The following is a 19,997-nucleotide window of genomic DNA, read 5'->3' on the forward strand; positions in this document are numbered from 1 at the left end:
CCGTGAGACACCCCTTTAGGGTGTTTATTAGGCAACCTAAAAAACCTACAATTAGAGCAGGATCTAAAGCGAAAGCGACTAATTTTCCTCTCCACTGTGGCGTGGCTGCAATGTAAACTAGACAATCAGTCCCAATGGCCGCCTGAAGGCACCCTAGATCGTAATATTTTAATCGACTTCGGCAATTTTTGCCGGTGCCTAGGCAAGTGGTCTGAAATAAATTATATACAAGGATTTTGAGATTTACGCTCTCGACCAGACTTATGTAGTCAATGCTCCTTGGCCCAAGTCATGTTGGCCAGGGCTGGGGTCCCCGTGGAGTCGACAAAGAGGAGTCATCCTTCCTGTCCGACCTGCCCGAGGATCTCGGAAACTCCCATTTCAGACCTCCAGCAGCCGCCTCCCCTCCCCTTCCACCCTATACTTCGCCCCCTTCCACTTCCACCTCTACCTTGGCTCCACCTGCCACCCCTTCCCCCACCCCCTTGGCACCTCCCTCTCGCCACCTTGATTCACCCATATCCTCTCACACCTGTTCCAAAGATTGTTCAGGCCCTGCTCCTACTCCCACTCCTACCCCTCAACCCCCTACGGTTCTGGCCCCCCTACGCGAGGTGGCCGGTGCAGAAGGTGTAGTCAGGGTCCATGTCCCTTTCTCACTATCAGATCTTTCCAAGATTGAAAAATGCTTAGGAGACTTCTCTGCCAACCCTACGGTTTATACCAAAGAATTCAGGTACCTGTGCCAGGCCTACGATCTAACCTGGCACGACCTCCATGTCATTCTTACCTCTACTCTAAACCCTGAGGAGCGAGAGCTCATCCTAGCGGCAGCCAGGCAGCATGCAGATCAGTTACACTTAACGGATGCTGCTGTTCCAGTAGGGGAACAAGCAGTCCCATCTATTGACCCAGAATGGGACTACCAAGTAGACCAGCCGGGTCGCTGAAGGCAAGACATCATGACCCAATGCCTCCTGGCAGGTATGCAGGCAGCCTCAAACAAAACAGTTAATTTTAATAAATTAAAAGAAATTATTCAAGGTCCAGATGAAAATCCGGCCACATTCTTAAATAGGCTAACAGAGGCTTTAACCCAGTATACCTGATTAGACCGAGCCTCCACAGCTGGGGCCACTATCTTGGCATCTTATTTTATTTCACAATCGGTCCCAGATATTAGGAAAAAACTCCAAAAAGCCGAAGATGGTCCTCAGACCCCCATCCAAGATTTAGTCAAGCTAGCTTTTAAAGTTTTTAATTCGCGAGAAGAGACAGCTGAGGCCCAGAGACAAAATAGGGCCAAACAGAAGGCAGCCCTCAATGCCCAAGCACTAGTGGCAGTCCTGCAACCTAATCTCAATCCCAGGCTGGGAGGTAAGCCTACTAAGGCAACAAAGGGGGCCTGTTATAAGTGCGGCACCCCAGGTCATTGGGCTGACAAATGCCCACAGGCCCAACCTTCAGGTCCAACACAACCGTGTTTTAAGTGTGGCAAACGCAGACATTGGGCAAGTCACTGTCCCAATCCTCATCCACTGTCCACACCCTGCCTGGCTTGCCAAGAAGAAGGGCATTGGAAGTCAGATTGTCCCATCCTGAAAACAGGCATAGCGTCTCAACGTGATGTCCCTTCTGAGGACCCTGGGAGCTCCTTCTGGCTCTTACACCTAGACGACGACTGAAGTCGCCTGGACTCGGGGACCCCCATCACCCTCGCCAAGCCTCGGGTAACTCTTCAGGTAGCGGGTAAGCCAGTTTCTTTTCTTTTGGATATGGGGGCTACCTACTCTGTTTTGCCATCATTTAGTGGACCTAGTCACCCATCTCATATTTCAGTTATAGGAGTTGGAGGCACTCCGTCTAGTCCTCTTAGAACACCACCTCTTAATTGCTGCCTGGCCAATAACTATTTTGCACACTCGTTCCTCATCATCCCCTCATGCCCCACTCCTCTACTAGGCCGAGATATCCTAAGTCAACTGAAAGCCTGTATCTCCCTTCCTACTAGCTCCCCCCACGCCGCCTGCCATCTACTTCTAGTATTAACTAACTCAAATGACTCCAACAACCCTAACCCTTTCCCTAATTTCCCCATTCCTATAGACCCCCAAGTGTGGGACACCTCCACTCCTGTCGTGGTGGACCATCATCCACCAATACTCATAAAACTTAAAAACCCATCTCAGTTTCCAACCTGCCCACAGTTCTCTCTCTCTCCACAACACTTACGAGGACTAAAACCAATCATTACTAGGTTACTCAGCCAACACATCCTCATCCCCACTCATTCTCCCTGTAACACCCCAATCCTACCTGTAAAGAAGGCACATGGGACTTTTCGGTTAGTGTAAGATCTTCGTCTTATCAGTGAGGCTGTTTGCCCCACCCATCCAGTAGTTCCCAATCCCTATACCCTTCTCTCTCTTATCCCATCTAACACAACACACTTTACTGTGCTAGATCTAAAAGATGCATTTTTTCTCTATTCCCTTACACCCAGATTGTCAGTTTCTCTTTGCCTTTACATGGGAAGACCCAGACACCCACGCCTCCACCCAACCGACATGGACAGTGCTTCCCCAAGGGTTCCGAGATAGCCCCCATTTCTTTGGGCAAGCCCCTGCAAAAGACTTGGCCTCCTGCCCTCTTACAAATAGTAAAATTCTCCAATATGTAGATGACCTTTTACTCTGTAGTCCCACGAGACAGGACTCTCTTTTAGACACTGCAATCCTCCTTAATCATCTAGGATCCAAAGGTTACCGAGTATCCAAACACAAAGCTCAACTCTCACAACGTGTCATATATTTAGGCATTGAAATCACTCCCACAACGCGCTCGCTCACCACAGACCGTTTAACTCTAATACAAAATCTTTCTCCTCCCTAACACGCTAAAGAAATCCAATCCTTTCTAGGCCTAGTAGGGTTTTTCAGACACTGGATTCCTAATTTCGGAATCTTGGCTAAACCTCTATATGCAGCTGTCAAGGAGACTCCCCAAGGACCTTTGTCTAACCCAAAGTTAATCTATAAACATTTCACTCACCTAAAAAACTGCCTTCTCTCACATCCTACTCTCTCACTCCCAGACTTCCAACGCCCCTTCCAGCTTTTCACAGATGAAAGACAAAAAGTTGCTATTGGCCTTTTAGCCCAACCTGTAGGCACCACATACCGTCCTGTGGCATATCTATCCAAACAATTAGATCCCACTGTACAAGGGTGGCAGCCATGTCTTCGGGCCCTAGCAGCAGCAGCCTGTCTAACCCAGGAAGCGAAGAAACTCATCAGAGGCTGCAGCCTGACAGTCTTCTCTACCCACTGCCCTCAAGACCTTATTGCCCACAAAAGTATCAGCCACCTAACCCCGTCCAGGTTCCAACTTTTCCACCTCTTGTTCATAGAAGACTCTACCATTGCCCTAGGAGTCTGCTCCTCTCTAAATCCAGCAACCTTACTCCCCAACCCTCTCAAACAACCCCATACTGAACACTCCTGTCCAGAACTTTTAGAGGCCCAACCACCTAGTCACTTGCATTTACATGACCAACCCTTGGAGAGCCCACAGTTAACCTTATTTGTGGATGGCAGTTCCTTTATAAATTCTCAAGGAAACAGACAGGCAGGATACATGGTAGTTACATCATCCACTGCCCTAGGAGCTAAGCCTTTACCACAAGGAACAACATCACAACAGGTGGAGCTTATCGCACTAACTAGGGCTCTCCTCCTATCTAGAGGAAAAACAGTAAACATATACATAGATTCTAAGTATGCCTTCTTAATTGCACACACCCATTCTGTCATCTGGAAAAAAAGAGGGTTCCTAACCACCTGTGGTACCCCCATAATCAACAAAAAGCAAATACTTAAACTGCTAGATGCTTTATCAGCACCTTCCAAAGCAGTCATCATACACTGTAAAGGTCATCAGATTCCATCTAACCCGGTGGCAGCTGGCAACAATTTTGCTGACACCACTGCCAAATCGGCTGCCGGATTCTCCACCCCTACACTTCCTTCTGTCTGTTTTCTTTCTCCCCAATATACCCCTAATTACACCCAGGAAGAAAAAAAACAAACTATTACAAGACTCAACAGCCAGACTAGCCAGACAATTGGATTTACATCAATAATAAATTAGTTATTTCTAAAACACAACTCCACACTGTCTTAAGATACGTACATAATTCCTTACACATAGGACCCAGAGCTCTATATAACCTTCTAAGCCCCCTTATCCACTGCCCTACACTCATGAAACACCTAACTATAATCAACCAACAGTGCTCCTCATGCCTCAAGTCAAATCCTCAAGGCGCATTACGCAACTCCCACCCAAGTCACCAACTCAGAGGACACCAACCAGGTGAAGATTGGCAAATTGATTTTACCCACATGCCAAAACATAAAAAATTCAAATATCTCTTAACCCTCGCTGATACCTTTTCAGCATGGATAGAGGCCTATCCTACCACAGGAGAGACTGCCAATATAGTGGCCTCCATACTCACTGAACACATTATTCCTAGGTTCGGCCTCCCACTCACCCTCCAGTCTGACAACGGCCCAGCCTTCGTCTCCAAGGTAGTCCAACAGGTGGCAGCCCTCCTACACATCACCTGGAAACTCCACATCCCTTATAGACCCCAGTCCTCAGGTAAAGTAGAAAAAGCCAATGGACTAATCAAACAACAACTCACCAAACTCTCACTCGAGACTCGACAGTCCTGGGTAACCCTCCTGCCTCTAGCCTTAACCCAGCTGCGGGCCACCCCGTGAAGTCCAACAGGCCTCCGTCCATTCGAACTAGTTTACGGCCGACCCCTCACCTTACAACAGCTGCCTACCCTTTCTTCTCCACTGGCAAATTACCTTCCATACTTAACTCTTTTGAGACAACTACTAAGACAGCATGCAGCACTTATAATCCACACACCTTTCTCAGCCCAAGTGATCAAGTATACTGAAAGAACATCCAGGCCAAAGACCTCCAGCCCAGGTGGAAAGGTCCATATACTGTCCTTCTATCCACACACACAGCAGCCAAGCTATTAGGCCTCACACACTGGGTCCACATATCACAACTAAAGAGGGCCCCCGCAGAAGGCGACAAGTGGGAATCAACTAAACTCACCCCCACCCGCCTCAAGCTCACCAAACTTCCCTAATTAACACGTTTCCAGGCCTTTTACGACTATCCCGATTCCTCACCATACTGTACACAAATCTGGCAGAGTTTCAACACATCACCCCAGATCTCTATTTGCCCCCAGACCCCAGCCCAACACAGTGGTTCTCTCGCCTACTCACCTTTGTAGAACACCTCCAGTGGCAAGGTGCGTTCTACGCTTACTCAGTAGATGAAGTCTTCTTATTCACTTTTATTACTATCCTTCTTCTACATTCCAACAGCAATTACTAACCCAACCTTTATATGGAGATTCTCCATAACTGAAACTTGGTCCTCCAACGACAAGCAACATACAGTTCTGCAAGGCACTGCAGACTGCTCACCTCAAGGCTGTCAATCTGCTCTTTCCATAAATTTCTCCCTAACTTCCATCGCTGATAGATGGGCTCGACAATCCATCTGTTTCCTACACGACCAGACAGAATACAATTGTAAGAACTATTGACAACAAACCAATCTGGGTTGCCCATACAAATATTGTAAAATACACTATTCAATGCTAGATAATACACATGACAGAAAGTTAAGCAGCAAATATCTCTTCACTTACGATGGAAGAAGTGACCCCCTTAAATATCATCTAAACATAAAAGACCCCTGGGACTCCCGATGGGCGGACGGAGTAAAAGGAGGACTTTATGGAAACAGCATTTGGGACTCATATCCCACTGCCACCCTCCTAATAAAAAGGACACTTGTCCAGCAAAAATCCCTCCCCCAAAATATACAAGTCTTACAAAATTTAACCTCAGTCATAAAATCACAGGAACAAAACCTACAAGAGCAGTTAAATCCCCCTAATAAAAAAGACCCATTCTCATGGTTAAAACTTGTCCGTCAAGGGCTAAACCTAACACAAACAGCTAACATAACAAATCTTTCCCACTGCTTCCTCTGTGCGGCTCTTGAAAGAGCCCCCTTAGTGGCAGTTCCCTTATCCACTGCTTCCAAGGCTACAACGGACTCTACCGGCACCCCCCAAAAACCGTCCCTACTCCAAGTCTCACTATACCAAAACCCAGAAAATCCAATCCTTCCTTTCTGCTACTCTGCCCCAAACTCCTCCTGGTGTAATTACACCCAATCGCCCAATAGGACCCAGACAGCTCCCGTTGGAGGTTACTTTTGGTGTAATCAAACCCTCTCTAAAATTCTTAACCATACATCCATCAGCCAATTCCTTTGCATCCCGGTGTCTTTAGTTCCTAGCCTAACCCTATATACCAAAGGAGAAGTATTCGAACTGACTTCACAACTTACCACCTCCAACAATAAAATCCAAAAGCGGGCTACTTTTCTTCCCATGGTCATTGGGGTTTCTTTAGCATCCTCCTTAATAGCCTCTGGACTAGGGACACGGGTCCTTGCCCACTCAGTCCAGTCCACGCGGACCCTCTTTACCCAGGTCCAGGAAGCCATAGAGGCTTCAGCCGAAAGCCTGGCCTCCTTGCAGTGCCAAATTACATCAATAGCTCAAGTGTCAGCACAAAATAGGCGGGCATTAGATCTTCTTACAGCTGAAAAAGGAGGAACATGCCTCTTCCTAGGGGAGGAGTGTTGCTACTACATAAATGAATCAGGCCTAGTTGACACCAATGTCCAAACATTAAACAAAATCAAAAAGGAGCTTCAGAATTTAACGCCCCCTTAACCCCCGGACCACCAGTATGGCTGCTACCTGTAGTACAGCAGACGCTTCCATTCCTAATCCCTATACTAATCCTCTGTCTTATGTTATGTCTTGCTCCTATTCTAATAAAATTTCTCCGAGCCAGGATCCAAGAAATCACCCGAGTCACCTTCAGTCAAATGCTCCTGCATCCCTACACCCAGCTGCCAACCTCAGACCCTAACTACGCCCCTTAACAGCAGGAAGCAGCCAGACAGACAATGGCGCCCCAAATTCTTTTTTTTTTTTTTTTGAGTTTGTAATTCGGTTTTCTTTTTATTATTATTATTATTATACTTTAAGTTCTAGGGTACATGTGCATAACGTGCAGGTTTGTTACATATGTATACTTGTGCCATGTTGCTGTGCTGCACCCATCAACTCGTCAGCACCCATCGACTCGTCATTTACATCAGGTATAACTCCCAATGCAATCCCTCCCCCCTCCCCCCTCCCCATGATAGGCCCCAGTGTGTGATGTTCCCCTTTCTGAGTCCAAGTGATCTCATTGTTCAGTTCCCACCTATGAGTGAGAACATGCGGTGTTTGGTTTTCTGTTCTTGTGATAGTTTGCTAAGAATGATGGTTTCCAGCTGCATCCATGTCCCTACAAAGGACACAAACTAATCAATAAGAGGTTGGACTGTCTGGGTGAAAGGGAAAAGGACAAGATGGAGGGAGGTGACAGAAAAGACGCAGCCCCTACTACCTCCGGGTCCTTCATCATCCAACTTACCTGCGTGCGGGAAAATGCAGCCCGCGCCCAGGAAAAAAGCAGACCAACTGAGCAGGCGCGACGTGATGTCAATTTGAGGAAACCGAAACTTGCTACCGAGACGCCCCTGGCACGCCCTTATCCCACCCACTGCCCTCCCATTTCCAAGCCTAGGACATAAAAGTCGCCGCTGGCAGGCGCCAGCACGAACTTCCCCAGCCCTGTGGACCCAGGAACCTCGCCCGAGAGCACCAGCGCGACTTCCCTGGCCCCACTTAGAGGACCGGTGAACCTTGCCCAAGAGCCCTGACACACAGCAGCCAAGCTATTATCCATCAGCCAATCCCTTTGCGTCCCGGTGTCTTTAGTTCCTAGCCTAACCCCATATACCAAAGGAGAAGTATTCGAACTGACTTCACAACTTACCACCTCCAAAAATAAAATTCAAAAGCGGGCTATTTTTCTTCCCATGGTCATTGGGGTCAATTTTCTCACTTTTAACTGGTTTCTGATGAGAGGTTCTCTCATTAATTTTGCAATAAGGCTTCAATCCACACAGGTTTTCTGAGACTACAATGAATTTTTTCCCTGGCTCTTTCTGACTCTAAATTACTTGTTAAATTTCTTGGCAGTAAAAGAACAAATCTTCTTGGCTTTAGTTGTTGTTGTAATAATGTAAATAGTGTGTTTGGTCATAGCAAAACCAAGGTGGCCTTTTTTTTTTTTTTTTTTTTTTAATCTTCAAGGATGATGACAAAATACAAAGCAATGTTTGCAAAACCTCAACCTGGGAGAACTTTCTTAAAGTACATAAAACTCATTTGGTTTTTATTCATGTCAAGGCAAAAAGAAATGAAATATTTTAGATTAACAGAATACTTTCTGCATGGGATTTTATGCAATTTTCCTCATTTTTTTTGACAGGCTAAAGACATTGATAGTAAACTTTGCAGGTATACATCATTATTTTTAAAGTTCTCAATGGAATGCAATACTGGGCCAAAACTGAAAAGATGAAGTTGAACAAGGATCTGTATAAAGTGTAGCTTTTAGGTGCAAAAAGCTGCAGATGGGAAGAGAGTGATAACACAGACAAACAGCAGAGACTGCACTGGAGGGTGCTGAGCTCAATTCTTATCCCACATGCTAAAAAGAGGAACTGAAAAAACAGAGGTCACACAGAAGAATGCTTCCAAATGTTGGGCAGCTGAAAATAAAGAGATGTTTTCTAATCCATGGGGAATAAAAGAGAAAGATAAGGACTATATTCTGCTTAGGTTTGCTAGGTGTGATACAAATAAGTTGTCAGAGAGGAACTCTTTTATTCTGAGAACATTTTCTTCCTACTTTTAAGTAAAATTTATATTTGTACTTATTCAGTAAAGATGAGATTAGTTGAATGGTAGTGATGTCTTTAATGCAACTCGACAAATCTTTCATTTGATTTGATTTTAGTGGTCCATTAAATTCAAAAGCCAAAAGGGGCATACCAGGTTACCTAGAAATTGTATATTTGTACATTGTAAACACACACACCCACACACACACCCCATATATGGAACATCTGAACAATCTGAGCACATTTAGCATAGAAAAATTCCAAAGAGAAGCATGATAATTATCTGCAAAGATCTCAGTGGAAGGAACGAATGTGTTTTTGCTGTGGGGCAAAGTGGGCAAACACGTAGATCACTAGGTGCTTTTTTTGTTTTCTTTAAAAATAACTTTCCAAAATCTGCCTTGAAGAGTTGAATAAAACTGTCAGTACATGAGTATAAAGAAAACCTGAATGAAAACCCGAAAGGAAGTAGACAGCATTCCTGTCCTTCATATGAAAGTTGGACAAAATGATTACCCACGATGTTTTCACTGTAAGACCACATGATTTTGTAGTTAACAAGTTTAAAAAGTGTCTTTCCACATTTGTCTTCTAAATTCACTTAAATATTTTCATCCACTAACATTGACAAGAACAAAGCCTTCACATACCCACACTGTTAGAAAGGAGAGGAGAAACTGTAAATCCTGTGGATGGGGTAAGTACAGTTTTATTCTGCAATGTTTAAAACTTTTTTCATGTTTTCCTGGAATTTATGTTTTTAAGCATTTCAGTTGTCATAGTTAAGGTTTTCTGGTAAATCGTATGTGGTAGTCAGCATGTGCCCCCTTCAGTAACTGTGTAATAAAATTGCAAACCTCAGCTCTAAAATTGTTGATAAATTGAGAAAAACTGCAAAGGCATAAGGAGTTAAAACCTTCAAAAGTACAAAAACAATTGTTTTTTGTTGTTGTTGTTGTTGTTTTTTTTGCTTGTTGCCAGATTACTTTGCTATGGGCTCAGTTTAGAGTCCATGTTGCTCCTCACACAGCCCTGTCTATGGCTCCCTTTTATCTTCTAAATGAAATTTAAAGTTTTAGTTTAGCATTTGACATGTAGAAGGCCCATCTTCAAATTATCTCCACTCGCCCACCACTTCACTCTAGCTGCACTTCTCCTCTATTTCTTCTTCATGCCTCATAGTTTTTGGTGTTCTTACCTTTGCTCACACAGCTTCTTCCATTTCAAATGCTTTTGCTTGTCTCTACTTGGTGGAGTGGCATGCATCTTCAAGGTTCAGTTACATATGAGTTTATCCAAAATGTCTTTTTCATGAGTCCATCTAAAACTAATCAGAAGCTCTCTGGTTGCATTTTCAAGCCAAAATTATTTCTGTTCAATTTATTTTACATACTAGGTTCTAAAGGCCCAGAAGGCAGGAACTGTTATTTATTTATCTTTGCAACTGTCACAACTCCTGTAATGAACATATGTTGATAGACAAAACAATCAGAGCTGCTCAGAATTAATTCTACATATGTTTGATTGCACATGCTTCAAACACATATGTACATACATGCAGAGGAAAAGCTACAATCTACCGCAGACTTGGAGACAACCCAAAATTTCAACTGGCATCGTTTGTCTCATAACAGAAAATCTTGAACACTATAACCAGGAGTCCTGTTACTTCAGGAGTGAAGAAAAGTAGACTCAGCAAGCTCATTTGCTCTCATATTTTATTTCCATACAATCTTATGACAGTCCTTTAGATTTCTACATGAAATACAGATGTGATAACTAATGACCCAGAGGTCACTAAAGAGAAAGAACCAACTTCAACTGATATCTCTAAGCTTGGTATATTCACAGTATCTAATGAGGTCTCGCTTCCTAGGTTACTAAAGACGTTGTGTCTAATATTTGTTATATTTTGTTTGTGTGACTCCTACATGCAGTCTTCATCTGGTAGGGAAGAGAAGCTAGAAGATAGAATCTTTTAAGAAAATTACTAAATTATTATTTCTAAGGGGCTCTCACATCCCAAAGATAACGGCAATGTTTCAAAACCAAATGCTAATTCACATCTACAGGGGAAGGTGTCTTTTCAAAATTCAGACCTTGACTCAGTAGTTCAGAGTGACACCTGAATTCTAGATTTGTAACAGGCTCCCCTGGTGATGCCAATGTAGCTGACGCACAAACAACACCTCAAAGAGCAAGGATGTAGGGTAGAGACTAGTACTTGAATCAATCACAACTAAATATTAAATAAGTTTAATGGCTATATATACACATAAAGCATAAATACACAAATGCAGGTAAAACATAAATACATAAATCTTGGCAGAGACTTTACATTTTAACATAAACATTAGTCTGGGTAGCACTGACACAGCTTTTGTATTGTTACAACTGTCATTTTAAAATTTTTATCCTATATTAAACATACATGCTAAATACCTCCATGGATTTGTCACCACTTAAATGATCCCTTATGGCCCCCAAACCATGAATACCAACTTTCCTAAGCATGTCACAGGTCGGAGGCCGTCCTCTTATGGAGGTGCAAAAAAGAGGGTGTGTGCTCAATGAAGGCAACAATTAACCCTCAGAACCAGGACCTACGCTTTCCCTTTCACACAATAAACAAGGACAGAAGACATATTGCATTGAAAAATTAATTGTTTGGTCACATAGAAAGGTTTAACGATATGATTTTGTTGTAATGACATTAGATACACTCATGGATTCATGGGTGCATTATTGTTATAAGTCCATATTAAAGGCTACAAATTAACATGTGTACTGACTCCCAGTGTTCTTCATTGTAAATATGAGCTAAAAGATACTCTGTGAAAGAAAAAAAATTATATGCAGGTGTGACTCTGGACTAAAGACTTGTGTTAACACATACAAACCTTGCTCATACAAGCTTCTGATGAGATGCAAGAAATGGCCCATGCCTTTAAACAAGGAACAAAGCAGTGATTGAAGTAGTATGTACTGATGTGCAGCAAATAAACACAGGAAGGTGTGAAAACTGTATGATAAATCTGGCAAAGTGAGGTCAACTCTATACTAACATAAGGAAGGAAGACATCCCATAAATGTTACTGGGCTGGGATGGAGAGGGGGAGATTTGTGGAAAGAATGGACATTATTTTGGAGAAACAGCAATTTTGGAGAGACAAAGAGTAACATTATGGAGAGTTTCACATTCCAGTTAACAACACTGGCCCTTTTTTTTTTTTTTTTTTTTTTTCAGTCAACAGGTACTATCGAAAGTCTATGTGAATGATAAGGGGCTAGAAATCTATACAAATTCAGGACCCAACTAAGAAAAAGTAAACAGTTTGATAGACAGTAAGGAGCCTTGTGAATATAAACAGTGGTACAGATAATGAATCCCAAAATATCTATTTCAATTATTTTGAAAAACTTAGGTGAATATCTGGTTATGTGTATACACACACATACACACATACTTTCTCCTTGTGTAACTGATTAAATTCTTGGTTTTTGTCACTGAAGCACAGATCTGCCCTAAGACCTCAAGAAAAACTCTTAGAGTTTTATTGGCTAATCAGTAATATAAAGCATCTATCAAATGAATCCACTTAACTAATTTGAAGTTTATTCAGTCTGGATATTTAGATTTAAATAATTTGAAAATTTCTGTCAAATCATCTTGAGGTTTGTAATTATATCATCCTTGATGTTATTGATAACAAATAATCAATAAGCTTTTATTTTGAACATTATAAATTGTATTACATTATTTTCCACTATCACTTGTTCAGGGGCTGATGGGAAAGACAGATTATCTCTCTATTTGGCTATTTTTTTATATAATCCAACTGATGGTGGCATCTCTCCAACACCACCCCGCAAAAATGACAAGAGAAAAGTAACATCAAAATATATCTCCTCTATTCTGTTAGTGAGACAATGCACGTAAAATGTCCAATGGAGAAACTAATTAGAAACATCAAAAAAACTGTGATTGCATTTTGACTTCAAGTGTACCTGCTTATCTCTATTATTCCTCCATACACAACTCTTTCTATATAAGTGTGGGTAACTGAAAATTTCTGGAATAAATGTTTATCCATGTATGTATTCCCGCTTACTCATAAATCTCAAATCAGCAAAGTTATAAAACAATTCATTTTTAATTTTTATATATTAATAAAACCACATGCATTATCATATTACAGCTCACTTGCTGAGTCCATAATAGGCATGTATAGGTTAGGCGTGGTGGCTCATGCCTGTAACCCCCACACTTTGGGAGGCCGAGGCGGGCGGATCACAAGGTCAGGAGATCAAGATCATCCTGACTAATACGGTGAAACCCCATCTCTACTAAAAATACAAAAAATTAGCTGGGCGCGGTGGTGAGCGCCTGTAGTCCCAGCTACTCGGGAGGCTGAGGCAAGAGAATGGTGTGAACGCAGGAGGCAGAGCTGGCAGTGAGCCGAGATCTTGCCACCACACTCCAGCCTGGGGGACAGAGCGAGACTCCATCTCAAAAAGAAAAACAAGAAAAGCACGTATAGTTGTCATACTTTTGGCTTTTCCACAAAATACAAATCTGAAATAAGTTCTTATGCACGATGGATAAAATGTTTAGGTATAGAATTGTTTTATTCAGAATCTCAATACAGGTGTTATGAGAATGCACCAACCTAAAGAACAAGACCACTGAAATCCCGTCTCCAAATTGTAAGACTTTGTGAAGCCAAGCTAGATGATCTAAGCTGAAAGAGTATGAGGATGACTCTACAATCAATTCTAGTTGCCTGGCCAGGAACCACCAAGGTCTCAGGGTAGTGGTGTATAAGGTGCTTGCAGATTTTGTAACAGACTTCTGTCCTCATGTATCCAAGATTCAACGGGTTAAGAAGAAATGGCAAACAGTAGGGTCAGGAGAAATACCGCCCACTGTGTTTTAAGGATATTCCTGTATCTTAGTAGAAATGGGTTCATTTGTGTCTCTGATTTTTTCTTTTTTTTGAATAGACATTTCTTTTTTTTTTTTTTTTTTTATTATACTTTAAGTTCTAGGGTACATGTGCACAATGTGCGGGTTTGTTACCTATGTATACATGTGCAATGTTGGTGTGCTGCACCCATTAACTTATCATTTACATTAGGTATATCTCCTAATGCTATCCCTCTCCCCACAACAGGCCCCAGTGTGTGATGTTCCCCTTCCTGTGTCCAAGTGATCTCATTGTTCAATTCCCACTATGAGTGAGAACATGCGGTGTTTGGTTTTCTGTTCTTGCGATAGTTTGCTGAGAATGATGGTTTCCAGCTGCATCCATGTCCCTACAAAGGACACAAACTCATCCTTTTTTATGACTGCATAGTATTCCATGGTGTATATGTGCCACATTTTCTTAATCCAGTCTGTCATTGATGGACATTTGGGTTGATTCCAAGTCTTTGCTATTGTGAATAGTGCCACAATAAACATACATGTGCATGTGTCTTTACAGCAGCATGATTTATAATCCTTTGGGTATATACCCAGTAATGGGATGGCTGGGTCAAATGATATTTCTAGTTCTAGATCCTTGAGGAATTGCCACACTGTCTTCCACAATGGTTGAACTAGTTTACAGTCCCACCAACAGTGTAAAAGTGTTCCTATTTCTCTACATCCTCTCCAGCACCTGTTGTTTCCTGACTTTTTAATGATCGGCATTCTAACTGGTGTGAGATGGTATCTCATTGTGGTTTTGATTTGTATTTCTCTGATGGCTAGTGATGATGAGCATTTTTTCATGTGTCTGTTGGCTGCATAAATGTCTTCTTTTGAGAAGTATCTGTTCATATCCTTTGCCCACTTTTTGATGGGGTTGCTTTTTTCTTATAAATTTGTTTGAGTTCTTTGTAGGTTCTGGATGTTTGCCCTTTGTCAGATGAGCAGATTGTAAAAATTTTCTCCCATTCTGTAGGTGGCCTGTTCACTCTGATGGTAGTTTCTTTTGCTGTTTTTGTTTTTTGAGGCAGAGTCTCGCTCTGTCACCCAGGCTGGAGTGCAGTGGCGCAATTTCAGCTCACTGCAACTTTCACCTCCCAGGTTCGAGCGATTATTCAGCCTCCTGAGTAGCTGGGACTACAGGCACATGCCACCACCCCTGGATAATTTTTTGTATTTTTAATAGAGGTGCGGTTTCACCACGTTAGCCAGGATGGTCTCCATCTCCTGACTTCATGATCCACCACCTCAGCTTCCCAAAGTGCTGGGATTACAGGCGTGAGCCACCACGCCCTGCCTTGTGTCTCTGATTTCTCGCACATGCATCTGGTTATCCTTAGGGTACGTGAAACCAGAGCAGATTATGAGAATAACTTTGTTGTCACATTCAACATTCAACAGTGTGAAATATCTATCTAGTAATAATTTGTAATTCTACCAAAATACCAAATCATTTTTCATTCCCATATACAGCCATTCATGGCTAAGGTAGGAATATAAAGTGAATTCAATCAACATAAAATTCAAGCAAACCTTAGCAAGTTATGCCAGCCTTTGCTGCCCAAGCTCAGGACATTTTGTGAAATATATATAGAGTTATTTCATCAGGGTAGATTTCTCCTTTTTTTCAGAGGAATATGTTTCATTTTCACAGGTATATATGCACATAGCAAATGGAACTCTGGACACCTATGGAGGACACCTATGGAGGATCCTCCATGGATCAAAGAAGGGGAAGATTTTAAAATCAACATGATGCTTATTGTGAGAGAGAAAAGAAAGGACAGACAACACAAGGAGGAACATCAGTAGAAGGAAAGCAACATCCCTCCTGATGAGCCCTGGAAAGTCTCGATTGATGTCTGCTATTCTAACTCAGCTGAACTTCCCCCTTCCACTCTCAAAAAGGTCTTGGTTAGATGACGAATTATATTTTCACAGAACAAGTAATCTGGAAATCTAATTGCTAGTTCTTAAGTGGGTCCTAACTACTCTTCCCTTCAGCAAGTCACTGAAGCTCTTTATAAAATCGGAATTGTAGTATCTTATGGTTTCTCTCAAGATCGGTTATGAAACAGAAATGATATCAATGATATGACCATGCCATTAAAGTTTTAAATATTACTCAAATACCATGCACGTTGTCATCATTCTAGCAAGGTGTTAGCATTCGCTAACAAGTTGTGTTTTCCTCTGAAATTTGTGCTCTTCTTCTATAGCTCGTATCAATTATACCCCATTTCCTTGGCAGCCATTATAACACGTCTTTGACCTAATTTTTTGCAGTAGTAGTTGAGTCTGACTTGCTCTAATTAAGGGAGCCGAAAGAGAAGAAAGGAGCTAATGGTTACTGAAGATCTTCTTCGTTCGCAGCATGAAGTACCACACCAGGCACAGATGATGACAGTAATGGCTGTCATTTGTTGAGTTTTCACTAATAGACTTCTGTCCTCTTGTAGCCAAGAGTTAATGGATTAAGAAAAATGGCAAACACTGGCAGGGTGCAGTAGCTCATGCTTGTAATCCCAGTACTTTGGGAGGCCAAGGAGGGTGGATCACCAGGTCAGAGATCAAGACCATCCTGCCCAACACAGTGAAACCCCGTCTCTACTAAAAATGCAAAAAAATTAGCCGGGCGTGGTGGCAGGCGCCTGTAGTCCCAGCTACTTGGGAGGCTGAGACACGAGAACCCGGGAGGCGGAGCTTGCAGTGAGCCAAGATCGAGCCACTGCACTCCAGCCTGGGCAACACAGCGAGAATCTGTCTCCAAAAAAAGAAAAGAAAAAAGAAAAAAATAGCAAACAGCAGTGTTGGGAAAAATACCTGCACCTGTCTTTTAAGGATATTCCTGTATCTTAGAAAAAATGGGTCCACTTGTGTCTCTGATTTCTTGCACATGAGTCTGGTTTTCATGAGTCCAGATGGGTATTCCACCTAGTCCAAGAGGACTGACTGGCTTTGTTAGTGCCTGTCAGATTAGGTGCTAATCCTAGCCTTAATTGCAATTAGGAATTAGCCTAATTCCAATTAGGCATTGTGCTAAGCAGCTTGCGGTAGACTGAAACATTGAATGCTGATCAGCCATCTTTGAAATAAAATCACTTATTATAAGTAAGGAAGTGGGGTTCCAACACATCAAACAACATTTCATAACAGGACTTCAAATTCAAAGCGCCTGGTTCCAACAATAGTTCTGTTCCTTACGAACTGTGTCACCTTTGACAAATCACTTAATATCCCTGTCCTCCTTACACATCTGACAATGGACATAATCACAGTACCTACTGCAAAGAGTTATTACGAGGATTAAATGAATTAATATAATGATTTAAATATGCCTACTACATAACAAGTGCTAAGTAAATGTCAGTGATGGCTGCTACTAGCACTGCTATTATTGCTGCAATAAATATTTTTATTGTCATCATCATTATTATGATCTTTGTGTACCCAAGGGCACACCACTTATAAGTGACAAAATAAGATTCAAATCTAGGTATTTTGAGCACTGACCCAGTTATTCAGGCAGTAAGTACTTATTTGGTGTGTGCTATGGTGCCAGGAATGAAATGATGAGCAAGACTGGGAGTCCTTTACATATAGCTATTAGTTTGGGTTTCAAAGGCTCACATTCTATCAGAAAAAAAGAAGTAATAGTTAATTTTTGTGATGGTTGGAAATAACAGGGTGTTGTGTAAGAGCACATATTGGGTGTACATCTCTCATTCTAGGAACGCCTTTTAAGTCTATATCTGAAAGGTGAGTTATACCTATGCAACAAACCTACACATTGTGCATATGTACCCTAGAACTTAAAGTAGAATTTAAAAAAATAAAATTTAAAAAAAGAAAGAAAATAATCACATAAGGGGTCATGGGAGAGCATCCCAGGCAATGGGAAGGAGGTGAGTGAAGATCTATGACGGGAACTAGGAAGACATCGTATATGGAGGTAAGGCGTAAGGCAGGTTTTGAAATGAGTTAGAGAAAATCAAACAGGAAAGCAGGAGTCAGATCAAGGAAGTTTAGGGAATGGAATGGTGGTTGCATGGGCTGGAGGGCGGAAACAGAGAGTCATTGTTCAAGGGGTACAGGGTCTCAGTTTTGCAAGATGAAAAAGTTATAGAGATCTGTTGCACAACAGCGTGAATACACTGAACACTAAGAACAGCACATTTAATAACGGATAAGATGGTAACTTTTATGTTTTGTCTTCCTTACCATTATTTTTTAATACAGTAAAAAAGAGAGTCTTATAAATTGTGTTAAGAAGTTTTGATTTTATCTGGCAAGTGATGAGAAATAATTAGAAGCATTTTAGAGAAGGAACTGACACAACCAAAATAGTCACAGAATTTCTACCCTCTGGACACCAGCTTTTGTGGAGGCTGCAAAGAATAGCAATGTACACATCTGTTTGATACCTTTTTTTTTTTTTCTAGTGGGCCACAAATTTAAGCTGAAAGAAAAATAAATTCATCATTTTTCTGGCATTAAACAAACTTTTTGAAACCATTTTATATAGTTTGTAAAATCTTTTAAAGTAAACATAATACACTAGAAATCACAAAAATGAGAAAATCAGTATCCCCACAAGTAAAGGATATGCAGTTAAAGTGCTCTTCAACCTCCCCCTCCCCAAGAATTAGTCACCAAGCAAACCTTAATGGATTAAAATAGCGACTCCAGTAAATTAAATGTCACTAGATGCTATTCTCCATATAATGTCCACTTACAGCCTTAAAATGGTTATTTAGTTGTCCTGTTATTATTTTCTTCAGACTAAATCACTAGTTTTCAAATTCTGTACTTTCAGAACATCTGGGATCTATACTGCTGTGTTTCATATTAAAATTCAAAAAAAAAAAAGGCAAGCCTTTCCAGTTCACTGGAGATAAATATAGTAGATAAGACTATTTCCACAATAAATGCCCTTCAAAAATTTTTCTTGAAATTTTGGGGCCTGCTTTTGCTTGTCTTATGCAAACAACATTAATGAAAAAGCAGCATATAGATATTACTAGTAAACCTGAAAATAGCTGATGACTTGTCATTGACTTGTGTACCCATGGTCACAGGGATACACAATGCAAATATATGATATATCTATTAGTAAAATGTTTACTGTTTTGTAACACTGAATTAATACATCAATATTATACAAAGTTATACGGAGACAGGACTACCAGGTATACAATGATCTGGATGAGATTTCCAACCATTGGCCTAGGGATCTACCGTACCTAATCACAAGCTGTCCTATGCTATGTCACCCTAACCTAAGTGTGTCACCTCCTGTTTTCTTCCTGTTACTTTGCATTATATGTCTAAATTGATTTAATACTCTTGATCATTTGATCTACTTATTTTGGTCTGAGAGCCTTTCTATTCAATGGCCTCTGGGAAAGTCGACCAGCCATAGAGGTATCAAAATACCAAGAAAATTTATCACTGGTCACTCTTTTATTTTCTCCTACTTCTTACAACTAGGGTGAAAACATTATGGAAACTGGGCATGTTTGAAGAGGAAATGGAAAGGCAACATGTTTAGATACTGCGATATATTTAGGCCAAAACTTATTACTTATTTCAAAATTAAGTAGGTGATGTTTGTATATGTGATGTTGCATAATGTTATAACATTAGATACTGCAACACATTTAGGCCAAATTTTATTACTTACTTCAAAATTAAGTAGGTGATATGTTTGTATACATGATATTGCATAATATAACATAATACATATGTTGTGTGTGTATATATTATATATGTGTGTATATATAACGTGTGTATATGTAACATGCATACATTTGTGTATGTGTGTGTGTGTGTGTAGACAGAGAGAGAGAAAGGAAGACTTTGGCATCAATACATCAATATCTGGTAAGTATTCTAATGAAGGGACTTTGTCTTATCCAGGTGACACTATGGTAAGAAAAAATCATCCAAAGGAATACTGAAAATATCTGCCTTTGTAAAACCAGCACATACAAATTCCTGGGACTACATCAAGATGACCGTTCTGTGTTGTCAAGCGTGGAAAACATAACGGTTAATATTGAGAAGTGTCTCCTGTCATAAAACCATTCATCAGATGACCATG

General features: G+C 41.2%; 2 protein-coding genes across 3 annotated transcripts in view; one reads left to right on the top strand and one right to left on the bottom strand.

Annotated features, from left to right (window-relative positions):
* NALF1 (NALCN channel auxiliary factor 1) overlaps positions 1-19,997 on the bottom strand; it is a 706,925-nt gene that overhangs the window by 587,115 nt on the left and 99,813 nt on the right. The gene's annotated exons all lie outside the window — the stretch shown is intronic.
* Positions 963-13,006, top strand: LOC135968125 (uncharacterized). Its single transcript, XM_074022125.1, has 4 exons — positions 963-984; positions 1,177-1,377; positions 2,903-4,665; positions 6,975-13,006. Exons 1-3 carry the CDS (start codon positions 963-965, stop codon positions 4,147-4,149), a joined length of 1,470 nt encoding a protein of 489 aa, XP_073878226.1. The 3' UTR covers positions 4,150-4,665; positions 6,975-13,006.

This window comes from Macaca fascicularis, chromosome 17 (assembly GCF_037993035.2).
Source record: "Macaca fascicularis isolate 582-1 chromosome 17, T2T-MFA8v1.1".
NCBI classification, from domain to species: Eukaryota; Metazoa; Chordata; class Mammalia; order Primates; family Cercopithecidae; genus Macaca; species Macaca fascicularis.